Genomic DNA, 13,438 nt, shown 5'->3' with positions numbered 1-13,438 from the left:
CACTGGTTCATCAGCCTAAGAGTGAAACCATTTTAAAGACCTCTGTGCTCACCACACATAATTATATAATTTAGTCCTCCTGTGAACTGCAAATTTCACTGATTTTTGTATTTGTGCTTCCTAGAACCCATCCGCATCTTAGCCTGTTACATTCCAGTCTTGAAACTCAGTAAACTCCCACTGCTCTGACAACAGTCTATAAATCAGACATCTTATCAAGTCAGTCTAGTGTGCCCAGTATTTCACAGGAAGGCGAGTTCCCTGGGAGTCTGGTTGCTGGTTAGCATTTCCCCGCTGCCTTCATCGGGCTGTCCCTCTTCCCTCATCTCAGGAGAGCGTGTAGGTCCCAACTGCATTATCTGAGATCCGTGAGCCATAATGTCTGTCTCATGAGCACATTTTCCAAGAGACACAAGCAGCCACATTCGGTCACGGGTGGAGGAGCACACTAATGAAAGTAGCAGCTCACGAGAGAGAAGGGGTTCTGACCAAAGCCTCCAGAAAGAGTTGGGGTCTGTTTCTTTAAACATTTCTATGACAAATATGGAATCAGGGGAAAGATTGGACCATAAAAATATCTTTAATGTTTAAATGTAGAATATCTTGGTAGTAAGTACTCCCTCAAACATATAATAACTTAAGCTAATTCTAAATGACTATTTTAAAAAATGGTAAATTTTGGCTTTCAATGCTGATATATGGTGACTCGGCGCAAGGGAATTAATGCTCAAGTTGGTCTTTACATGGCTTCCTTATCTCTGGATTTAGCTGATTCTATGTTTGCATTAATTTAGGGTCCATCACGTAAAGCATTAAATGCTTTGGCTTTAAGTGCGTGAAATAAAAAGGCATCGAGCAACATTCCATGGAATAATACTCAACAATAAAAAAGAAACAAACTATTGATACATCTGGATGACTTTCCGGAGAACCGTGCCAAGTGAAAAAAAGCCAGTATCAAAGGTTACATATTGCATATTATGGGCTAGAGTGTGTTCCCCTGCCAAAAATATAAACAAACAAACAAATACATATGAAAAATTTAAAAAACAAGAAAAAATCCCCAAACAAAAATTGGTATGTTGAAGTCCTAACTCCCAGTACCTCAGAATGTGAATATATTTGGAAATAGAGCCTTTAAAAAAGTGACCAAGTTAAAATAAAGCCTTGCGTGGGCCCTAGTCCAATCTGGTTAGTGTCCTACAAAGAAGAAGAAATTTGGACACACAGACACCAGGGGCGTTGAGTGCAAAGAGGAAAGACTGTGTGAGGACACAGTGCGAAGGGGAAGATCTGCGAGCCAAGAAGAGTGGCCTCAGAGAGAACCAGCCCTGCTACACCTTGATCTTGGACTTCTAGCCTCCCAAACTGCAAGAAAATTAATTTCTATTTTTAAGACCCCCAGTAGGTGGCATTTTTTTAAGGCAGCTATAGCAAACTAATACACGGCATGATGCCGCTTCCTTAACATTCCTGAAATATCAAAATTTTAGAAATGGAGAACAGATCAGTGTTTGCCAAGGGCGAGGGATGGAGGGAAGGTGGATGTGGCTGCAGACAACGGAGGGGCCTTTGCAGTGATGGAAATGCCCAGTCATCTTGACTATGGTGACAGATACACAGACCTACACATCATAAAATTTTGGAGAACTAAACACACACAAATGACTACAGGGAAAACTAGAGAAATTTAAATAAGGTAGGTAGATGTATCAGTATTCATATCCTGTATAAAATTATACAGTGCAATGTAATATACTGTAGTTTTAAAACATATTACTATTGAGGACTTAGGTAAAGGGTACAAGGATCATGCTATACGATCTCATACAAGTGCATGAGAATCTACAATTATATCAATAAGAATTCAACTAAATAAAAGGCATCAACAATCAAGATGTCTTTCAAAAGGTGAAAGCATATACAAAACTGGTGATCTATAAAAGGGACTATTATACAGCAATAAAAAGAAATGGGCTAGCAAGCCATGAAAAGACATGGAGGAACCTTAAATGCATATTGCTAATGAACACAGCCCATCTGGAAAGGCTACATACTGTATGATTCCAACTATACGACATTCTGGAAAAGGCACAACTATGGGGAGAATGTGAATATCTGTGGCTGTCAGGAGATTGGGAGGTGGCAGGGAAGGACGAATAGATGGAGCACAAGGAATTTTAGGACAGGGAAACATTCTAGATGATACTTCAATGACAGATACACAACATCCTGCATTTGTCCAAACCCATAGAATACATAATATAAAGAGTGAACCCTAGTATAAACTATAAACTTTAGTTGACAATAACCTATCAATATTAGTGCATCAACACTAATAAATGTACCATATTTTGCCATGTATAATGCACACTATTGTTTGCCTAAATTCTTGAGGGAAAAATAAGGATTAACATTGTATTGGGAATTAGTCCTAAAACATAGGTGCCCATTATACACAGGAGTGCATTATATCACATTAACGTACGGTGTTACTAAGAGGAACAGGGAGGAAGGAATTGAGGCAGACTGTGGGAGCTCTCTGTACTTGACCTCAGACCAGCCAATCCAGGGGCTTCCGAGTAACAGTTTTCAGAGTCACGGGGACACCACCACCAGAGCAGGAACCCAAGTTCATGCACAGCTGGACGGCACACTGAAGCCTCCAGTCATCCTCCTTCATTCCAGTGGGGTCGGGTCACCTCCGTGTGGAAACACTGATTATCTCATGCACACGAGAAGCTCTGACTTGGTAGTTTCACGTGGCTTTAATTAGGTTACAATAGAGAGGGTGGGTCTTACTCCATAAATGCCATTAGGTTGACAAATATGTCATCACATACGGTTTGTCAGCCAAAACAGCAAAAGAAATCCTCAGTAGTTATGACACTGCACATTTGCGCAACACTTCCTCTTACAGCTTGAAAAACTGAGGCCCAAGAGGTTTGGAAACATCCTCAAGGTCATAGGACAAATTAAGAGCAGAGGGCAAGCCTGAAGGGAAACTTCCAGATGTCAGGTCCAGTTCTTGCCAACGACGGCCTCTGGCCCTCTTGACCCACCCTCCTGGTATCTTCCAGTTCACATCTCTGGTGTCTTTGTGACCGACTACACTTTACGTATTATTTACATAAAAATGGTTTGCCGCAGTGAGGTCGTCATTAACTTTGTCCTTTAAAATATCCTTCACTGATATGGAATGAGAAATTCTCTAAAACCTGCCTGATTGCTAGTTCCTGTCTGGCTGAAAGATCCCAAATAACTCATTAAAAATTATGGAGGACGCGTGAACCTACAGGATGTAATGGACTGAGACTGCTGGAGTATGGAGCGAGCAAGTGAATTACATCCACACTTCAAGGCTCAAGGCAAAAATATCTCTTCTTTTAACAGGGAGACAAGAATGGGTCATTTTTTTAAAAATCCTTAGGTACCTATGCTAAAGTCATCTGGGCCTGTGACCCATGCTAGACATAAAAAGTTAGTCAGTGAGCTGAACCTTGTCTTTCCCTCTCTGGATAAGGATACTTTTGATGACTCTTGATGGTGTCATTGGCATTTAATGGGTGCTCTCAGGTTTGTGTTCCCGCTGGCCGTGTTAAGCAGCAGTCAGCCAAAACATACAGAACTGTCATGTGTGTGCACTCTGTACCAATGGGCCACGGCACACGGCTGTTGAAACTGGAAGCAAGAAAAGCGTATATTGGTCAACAGCTCAGATCCCAGGGTCAGACAGCCCTAAGTTGGAATCCCAACTGTATCACTTACTGGTTTGTAACCTTAGATAAGTCACCGAATCATAGAAATAAGTCATGAGCCTACTATGTGCCAGGTGGTATTCTCTGTATTGGAGAAGCAGCAGTGAGCAAGACAGATAAAGTATTTGCCCACACATAGCTTCGTTCTCCTTGGGGGCAGAATAGGGTTTTCAGACAGTAAGTAAATAAGCAATGAGAGCAGATTTGGGGGCGTGAAAAGTTCTAAGAAGAAAATAAAATGCAGAGGGTGACACCTAGGTGGGAGCTATTTTTGATTGAGGGAGATGGGGACATTTTAGCTGGAATCTGAGTAATAAGAGGTATCCGGCCATTTGATGAAGTGGAAGCATGTCCTGGGGAGACCGAACAGCAAGTGCAAAGACCCTGAGGCAGGAACGAGTTGCGTGCACTCAGGAAAGAGAAGTGAAGGGAGGGGAAAGGAAAGGCCAAGGTGCTTATCTGGAGCAGAGTAAACAAGAGAAAGAGCGACAGAAAAATAAGTAAGATAATGTATGAAAAACACTGAGTAGCCCACTGTCTTCCACATAATAACAGCTCTGTCTGTTACAACATAAAAAGTGAAAGAACAGTAATACCTTTTGTTGTTGGTAAGTCTAATAAGTACTGGCATCCACACAACCAATATCCATTGGCAACGCTGATCAGACCACACACTTTTATATCTCTCTTTTATTTTACTTTTTCCCCCCAATAACAGCTATATGTAATGTAGGAATTTATTTCCTCTAAGTGCAGAGCTTCCACTCAACAAATCCAGTTCATAAGGATTTCTTCTCGGTGATGCCTTTTTTTTTTTTTTTTTTTTTTTTTTTTTTTTTTGCCGAGGCCCAGCACAGAGCTCATGCCAAGATACATATTTGCCCAATAAGCCCTAATGGTTTAATATATCGGGCTGAAAATTCACCATTTGTATTTACCATGTTATGTGAATTAATCCTGTATTCTGAAACTATCATTAGAGCTGCTTTCAGTATAATTAATCAGCGTGGTGCATCTTGAAATTATTCTGCATGAGCAGAGTGATTGCAGCTCAGGCCCCTCGTGTTCTGTTGGTAAAGAATTAAATTGCGAGATGAGCTGTTTGTCAAAACAGTGTAAGGCAGGGGGTGGGGGACAGAGGGAGAGAAAAAAAAGGGTGAGAATATTTCTTTCATTATTTAAGTGCCTTTCCAAACAGACCAAAAGTGCAGAGGCTGGGCGTGTATTTTAAGAGTCCTCTAATGATATCCTATGGTTCTGAATAAACAGGGATCCGCCAAAATTTATAGAATTCACCAAAAGAAAATGGCAGAGACTTGCCTTTTAACGTCACTTGCCACGTCATCATTTTCAACAGCACATTTTTGGTGGGAATTTTGGCTGAACGATCTGATGGTTTCTCTTCAGATTTTCTGCCCCCAACTCAAATGACCGTGAAGTAAAAGAAGACTTTCATTTCTTCGGATAAACAAGAACTTGGGGCCTATTGTTCTCTCCGCTCAGGAAATTCTTCTGACCCTTCTCAAGATGACCTATTCCTACGCTTCAGCTCGGAGCTTAAGTGTTATCTCCTCAGAAGCTTTCCCTGGTTGCCTACTTTAAAGTAGGTTCCCATTGCCCATGCCACACTGTCATTCTCTCTCATAATCTCCTGTTTAATTTTCTTTACAGCAATAATTATAATTTTTAATGATTTGCTGTTATCAATTTGTACACATTGTGGAAGCCGATGGTAATTGTTCTGTATACACCCACTTTTTCTTCCTAGGCTGTACAACTAGACTTCTGCAGACCTCCCCTGGTTATTCTATTCGGCCACATAACAGATTCCTAGCCAGCGGCACGTGAGCAGATTTGACCAGGATCACTTCTAAGCCCAGGGTTTAAGAAGTCCATGTGCCCCTTCTCTGTACTCTGCAGCCTTTGGCTGGGTGGGTGGGGACAACTTCGTCCTAAAGTGTAGCAGAGACACGAAAGAGCCCGGGTCCCCCCATGTCACTTCCTGGACAAGATCCGCTCATGAACAGGAACACCTGCCTGGTACCATTATGTGAGCGAGAAATAACCTTTTGTTGAACGTGAGCCATTATATATTCTTTGGTCTATTTGTTACTGCAGCTAGTATTATCCTAAGTAATAGACCGCAACTAGGATGCAAGTTTCATTAGGACAAACGCTCTGCCCATCTTGTTCATCACGATGTACTCACCACCTACCACATCCATAAATACTACTGAGTGCATGCACACACGAATGAATGGGTCTGTCTCACATTTATATTCATATGTAGTCGTAGATCTAACATGTATACAGAGATATGGATTTATAGCCCCTGGAGAAACTTTGTTGGAGAGATAAGATGGATTTGGACGTGTACACTTTCCTTCCCAGCCTCCAGGTATTATGGTGTCTGCTGTGATAACAGCTTGCACCCAATTCTCGTCCCTCCCCTCACTATGCTCGTTCTGCCAGCCCCAACAAGGAAAGCTATTGATAAGGATTTAAATCTTAACCTTGAATTGTCTAGCTCCTGTCAGTTCAAAACCAGACCCATGACACGGTTTTAACAGGTTTGTGACATTAGCATCTTTTTAGTGTCAAGAGGAAGAAATGGGCTCATTTAGTCACAGTGACTTTCTCTGCGTAGTGAGCTGTTTCCATCCTTCGCTTCACCCCCACCTTCCCCCTTCCTCCGCACCTCCCCACACCCACGAGACCTGAATGAAGCCTGTATCTACTGTTGTATTTAAGCAAGTTTGTTACCCTAACCGCAGCCTGGGGATTTCAAAAGAAAACATCCATTGTAAATTAAAAAAAAAAAAAGACTGTACCAGATTTTCTACAAGGTTTATTCCGTATTGCCTTAAAGTAAGAACATAGTCAAGCTCTGCAGAAAGTGATTAATTTCTTGAAAACGCTAAGGTCACACTAATTGACATGACCTGTGTAATTAAGCAGTCTCTGTTTACACACCAGAAACTCGGCCGCTGTGAGGCTGAGTTTGCTTGACAGAATGTCTTTACATGTCAAGAGATCAACCACCTTTCCTATGTCCTCCTCAGTCACCTACACAGTCCCCTGATGGCTGTTCAGAGGAGACGCGCTCTGGCCTGGCTGCGTGAAGATCAGGCTGGCCTGGCAAGCATGCAAAATGGGGTGAGAGCAAAACAGCGTCCGTGGCGATTGGGAAGAGCTGACTAATAAGCGACAGAGCGCATTTTCCATCAGATGTCTCCAGGTCTCAGATTTTCAGCATGACTGGGAAAAGTCACAGTGAGGTGTAAAGAGTAAACCAATTTCTCATGCCAAATAGACAGGCTCTCACCCCTCCTCAGAGGCAACAGCAGCGATTAGTACACTCTGAGGAAAACCATGGAAATTGTAAGTCTTATTCACAGGACACCTCCAACCACTGTCTTCCCGATGCACCTCTTATCAGTCAAGATAGTGCAATGGGGACTGCTCTTTCCCCTCTCACTTCAGTCCTAACACCTGGGAACTTCAGTCCGATTTCTTAACAGAGTGCTCTGTGATGCTGCTTTACCCTGAAGGGCTACTTTGCTCTGGCTCCTTCTAGGTACGGGGTTTTTCTCACCCTAAGTAACTGGCCAAAACCTCAATAGCTCAAGTGAAGCTCAAGCAGTCTTCTGAGTGAGAGCTTCTTTTTCTCAAGTTCATACAACTACAAACTGACTAACAAGTAGCTCTGTTCAGAACCAAGACTCAAGTTCCTCCCCATACACAATAACTGGCGAACTCGGGTGCTGTTCCAGTGTTCTTCATCCAGGTGGTATTTTTAGGTTCTAACACCTAAAAAGAGGTGTTCAGGGCAAACACCTCTTTGGAAAATCCAGTCTTGGCTCACCCAAGATCCAAGCACTTGTGGGTAGCTGCTACAGCTCTCAAATGTTGGAAGACCTCCTTACTGCCTCACTAGGTGTCTGCCAACAGACTCGGGATAAGTCCTTTCCAGCCCCAGAACATCAGAGAACATGTGAGTCAGGCTGGTTGGGTCCAATCACTGCCTCACTACTTTCTAGCTGTTTGACTTCGGACAAATTGCTTAACTTCTTTAAGCCTCAGTTTCCTCATCTATAAAATGGGAATAACCCATACTTGCACATTCCCAACAGGGGTATTGTAAAGATAAAAATGATAACTCATGTAAAATGCTTAGCATAATCTTTCTCACATAAGTACTCAATGTTAGCTTTATTGTAATCATCATCATTATGGTCCGTGTCCATAGATGTACCTCCAGATAAACACATGGACATGGGTCATTAACACATGTGTACGGACACACTGAACACAGCCACAGACATGAACAGTCATCGCCCCGGAACCTACTGCAGTTAGAAATGAAACCAGACGGGGAGCAAAGGAAGGGAAGCTAGCTTGGGACAGAGGCACAAGGGGAAAAAGAAAGATGACCACTGAGTTTGGGGCTCAGTGAACTGAAGTTACTGGAAATATCCAGCAGGCAGCTGGTGTCTAGGTGTGAACCTGGGTGTCAGGTCTCAGGGAACTCAGTGCCCTAAAGGGAACTCAGTGCCACAAATTGGTTAATGCCTAGGAGTAGAGATGATACTAAAGAAATCCTGGAAAGTGCAAAAAAGATCTGAATCTCAAAAGGAAATTTAGGCAGCACCAACATTCACAGGAGAGCAGGCCAAGAGTATCCCCTGGAAGGGGCTGAGAAGGAATGAATGTTGCTATCAAATCCAAGGAAAAAAAGATGGATTCAAGAAGGATGGCGTAGCTACCAGCATGAAATGATGCAGAGAAACATAGGAGGAAAGAGTCATGAAAGAAACAAGACTGGAGGGAAAATGGAAAGGCTGAATAAGGGATTTCTGAAGTTTTGCTTGAACTCTTGGAAGCGATCCATCCATCCTCTGATTCCATGTGCCTACATGCATAAGACCATGTGCTGGTGCTATAAAATGATAATTAATGCAATGTGCATGCATACACAGATACAAAACAAAACGAGTCAGTATCCATTCTGCCATAGGCTCCCTCAGTCCTGTCCCAGGAGGAATGAGTGAGTGATGGGAACAAAGCAGGTTAAACCTGAGATGCAATAAGGAATTGGCCATTGCTGACGCAAAGAGAGACAGTTGAGTCTTCCTCAACTCAAACACTGACTCTCTGGTGGCCAGGGTAGCTGCCCTTCATGAGAGACATCCACCGATTTTAGGGCCAGTTGGAGAAGCACAGGAAGGTGCACTGCCAGAGTCCAGGGAAACCACATGCATTTGAAGGTCAGACAGTATGGACTTCTGTCAGGCAGATCTCACACCCAAAGAGTGCACTCTCTGAGACAGAAGTGCTGTCATCAAGAAGAGTCTATCAGAGGTCATCAAGTATAGGACTGAACCAGGGATTCTCAACCAGGGGCCATTTTGCACCCCCACCCCACCCAGAGCACATTTGACAAGGTCTGGAGGCACCTTGGTTTATCATAACTGGGGAGGGGGATGGGATGGGGAGTGGAGTGTCTTTACTGGCATCTAGTGGTACAGGTCAGTGACAACCATTAAACTTCCTACAGTCACAGGACCAATCACCTCCATCCCTTCTCACCCCTTCTACTCCCTGCGGCCAAGGATCATCAGTCTAAATAGGAAAACCCTATACTGAAATAATGACCCAACTTAACTTTTATCACAGCTATTTTCTCCAAAGGCTTACATTTTTGTTTTATTATTTGCAAGTTACGTATGCATGCAAAATGCTGCCTTTCTTTCATATGTTGTAAAACAAGCAAAATCATCATTTGTACTCCATTGTACAGTTGAGGAAACTGAGGCTTTCCAGAAATTGAACTCGTGTGTCCACATCTCAGTAGCCCTTCTACTAAACAAAGAGTAACTCTTTTGTCTGCAAAAGTAGTTCTTTCTAGACTCAAAAATAACAGATTGAGTTGGTTCCTCATCTCATATACATTCCTGTCATTCAAGGCTCTCAGTTATTTTTACTAACAAGTCCTGTGAGAGCAAACAAGGCTCTGGAAGTCTTACACAAACGCTCTTTTTTTGTCTGCTAATGTCACCAAAGTCTCTCTCTCTGCTTCCCTGACAAGCATGGCAAAGTTGATCCTGGTATTCATAAGCCAGTAGACACAAACTGGTTAATGCCTAGATGAACCAATTCTAACCCAAGCTTGCTCAGACAACATAATAATGGCTCACCAAGGCCAAAGCGAGCTACAAAACAGTTTCTACTAAAACTCAACCTCATGTTTCAAGACACTTAACAACACAGTCAGGGGCATCATATGTGTTTTCACCCCCAAAACTCACTCCAACTCAATTCAAAAAGTCCTGTGTGGGAATGAGAGTGCCCACGTCTACCAGCTTGAGATCAGAAGCCAGCCAGGTGAAACGCATTCTGGGAAACTAGGAGTTCAGGGATTCTCCCCATTCATCTCTGTGAGGACAAAGGATGGCAAGACCAGAAAGATTTTAGAGAAACACTTCAGAATTGGGAAAGAATGCCTTCTTTCCACTGGATTTATTCTTATATGAGACTAATATTAAAGTCTCGCCCCTTTAAAAAATAATCATCTCGAAGACTAAGATCTGGACATTCAAAAACCAGTGCCCATTCCTTCCCTTTCTCCATCAGAGACTGTGCAGTCAAAAATTTTCAGGAGCCTCTCAGAGATCATACATCTCAATCTACACTTAAAACTGACTCTATGTAAGAGCATACAAGATGCACCACACAGATCGTATGGACATGCATGTATGGGTCATCCCTCTGATGGGGAAATTAACACTGACCATGCGAATGACTTAGCCATAAAATTAGACACAGAGCAACACTGGGGACCTAGAACCTTGCTATTGAAGTGTGGTCCAAGGTGTTGCCATCACTTGGGAGCTTGTTAGAAATGTAGAAATCCCCGCCCAACCCCCAGAATGCAATTAAGCATTTTAACAAGATCCCCAGGGGATTCTTGACACTTTCAAGTCTAAGGAGCACCTCTCCAGAACTTAACCACCTTTACTACACTAAAACCCAGCTACCATTCTGTGTCTTGGAAGTTAACCCATTTGTTTTCACATCTTTTTCCTTTAGAAAAGGTATCATCACATGAAGGTAGCATATCGCTCCTGCTTTACCCGGTGCCAGATCTGATGGGTCCTTGAGAACATTTACTGAACAAGGACGTTTCTGAAGCAGAACTATCACCCACATCAGTGTGGATGTGCCCCGTTTAATGGTAACAACTACTAACAATTGCCAAGCATGGAAGAGAAGAACAGAGAGAAAGGAAGGGAGAAGGCAGTGAATTCTAAAAACAGAACAAAGCTCTTACTGACCAGTTTTCTAGTTGTAAACCTCTAGGCCACAGGGCCCACGGGCTGCATTAGGCCCCCCGCCCTGTTTTATCATGCCGGGCACCTTGTTGCTACTTGGCCACAGCACCGAGCTCCTTGCCCCTGTTAAGGAGGAGTTACATTTACACAGTTTTAAAATCACATTCGGCCCTTTGAAGGCAACTTTGAGGCTGATGCGGCCCCCCGTGAAAATGAGTTTGACACCCCTGCCTAGGCAAAGAATTCATTGTTTCTACATCCTTCACTTCACCTGCAGTAGTTTAAGACTATGAGTCCATTCTGGAAGCCACACTAGGCTCAACCAGCGAACGCAGGTGGTGTGGTCCCAATTCTTCTCTAATAAACACAACAGCTCCTAGACAGCAGCTACCTGGGGGACCAGGAGCCTCACCTGCTCCCTGCTCTGGGGAAACAACTAGTCTCTCTTTCTTCTTCTGCCTAAGACTTTTATTTGGGGGGATTATGGATTTTGTTTCATTTTTTTTTTACCTTCTCCTGACATTCGTGTCATTATAGAGACTTCAGAAAAGACAAGACAGACCCACCTGGAATCTCCGCATGTCACGTGGGTTTCCTGCATTCTTTAGGCAATTTTGGTTACATTTGAGAAAAAATTTCAAGAAGAACCTAGGAAGAAACAAATGATCACGATTAGCATTTCAGTCCTGACACAAAAGGGAAAAAGCAGTAAGTCGCGTCTGGTTTGTCCATTCCATGCACATTTTCTGAAACATTCACAATGGTGTTAGAACCCATATTTTGTTGGAAGCTTGAGCCTTAAATTGCTTTGCATCCAAGCTGAGAGGGACGGCTCCCAGCACAGCCAAAAGATCGCACAAAAAATTTAAGCCCCCCAGGAAGTGTCTGTACTTAGAGGGAAAGTCTTTTCCATAATTTAAGGTAGGTCCCAATTGGGTATAATTGCCTGACAATTACTCACAGTCGCTAACAACGTGTAATTTAAGCCCTGTAAATTCACAGATTATGAGCCAGCAAAGTGCATAAGGAGATGGTAAACACTTTTTATCTCACCATCCCCAAACAAAACAGCCTAATTAGTAGTACCCACGAGAAGTAGGTAAGACTTGCACATTGACTAACGTCCTTTGGCTTCTCAAATACGTCCTGTGTGTGAGATCCATGGGCTTTACCTGCTAGGGTGGCCAAGGTGCCCAATTTGCCAGGAAGGGTCCCAGTGCCCACCAGCTGTATTAGTGCATTCATAGTGCCCACTTTAACTTGTAAAAATGCCCCGTTATGGATGACACATGAAACGGTCACCCTATAATTTCGAGGCATGTCTTATGTCACAGTCGTTAAACTCTATCAGGTAAAGGAAGCAGGTATCAAAGGTGCCCTTCTAGGGCATTCATGTCGGCCACTGGCATGTTCTGCACCCGCCCAGGTTTGAGGAAAAGAGGCATTTCCAAAGCCACTTTAAGGTCTTCATTCCCTCTCACTTTTAGGGCTGTGGAATTCACACCCAAATAAATTTTCCAAAACCTTCAGAATGCCTGAAAAGGCCGGTCAGTAACATTCTTAGAGAAACTTTCCCTTCTTCGCCTTTCCCCTGCTCCAGGTGTATGCTGGACTGTGGTTCCCGCCCTGCTGCACGTACTCCGTGAACAGCTCTCACACCTGGCTGCCTGGGCCTCCGGGCAGCACAGTCCATCAGCCAAAGAACGCCGGGCCCTCGGCAATGAGAGCGGAGTACAAAGACACACCGAGTTTAACCAGTCCCTGCTTATTAAACTGTCCCAGAAATGTCCCTCTCCACCCTGGTACCTCGGCATCTGCCAAGAGGGTATGCCATGGGAGTAACTCCTTAAAGAGAGACAATAACTTTTTATCAGCCAAAAGTATAATATTTTAAAATGTAAACATCTTCCTGAAATGGCTCTTTTGACATCATGCAGCATTCAGCTGCCCATCAATAAAAGCAGGCCCCTGAATGGCCTTGCCCCCGCCTCCATGACCTCTCCGCAGAGGCCCAAGGGTATCCACCTTCCATACGAGACACACGACCCATGGGACATGGCGGGAGCCCAAATGCATAAGATTAAATCTGGCCCCAGCACCCCCTCCCCAGCACAGGGAGCAGCACTGCAATTCCCTTGGGGAACTGGCCAGTCCTCAGCTCGTGTCCCTTTCCACTGGGCAGACTAGGGAGAGAATGGGGGTCTGAGGCAGTGGTCTCAATCCCAAGTGCCCTTGCACCGCCCTCTTCCTCTGAGCTCTCAGAAGGCAAGCGCTAGGTGGCCCTCGCAACCCCATGTGGTTTCCAGAAACTGCTGACCGTGGCTGAGCTCAACAGAGTGAATCCTGCCG

At 43.8% G+C, this 13,438-nt stretch overlaps 1 protein-coding gene across 8 annotated transcripts in view; it reads right to left on the bottom strand.

Annotated features, from left to right (window-relative positions):
* EBF1 (EBF transcription factor 1) overlaps positions 1-13,438 on the bottom strand; it is a 376,209-nt gene that overhangs the window by 130,566 nt on the left and 232,205 nt on the right. For all 8 annotated transcript variants that reach the window (XM_053665916.1, XM_053665917.1, XM_053665918.1 and 5 more), the window contains exon 7: positions 11,656-11,737. In XM_053665916.1, coding sequence (XP_053521891.1) covers positions 11,656-11,737 — 82 coding nt within the window. The remainder of the gene's footprint in view (positions 1-11,655; positions 11,738-13,438) is intronic.

Source organism: Artibeus jamaicensis, unplaced genomic scaffold (genome assembly GCF_021234435.1).
Source record: "Artibeus jamaicensis isolate MK-2021 breed Jamaican fruit bat unplaced genomic scaffold, CSHL_Jam_final contig_432, whole genome shotgun sequence".
NCBI lineage: Eukaryota > Metazoa > Chordata > Mammalia > Chiroptera > Phyllostomidae > Artibeus > Artibeus jamaicensis.
Note: the sequence above shows the minus strand (reverse complement) of the source record. Positions and strands in the feature narration are given on the sequence as shown.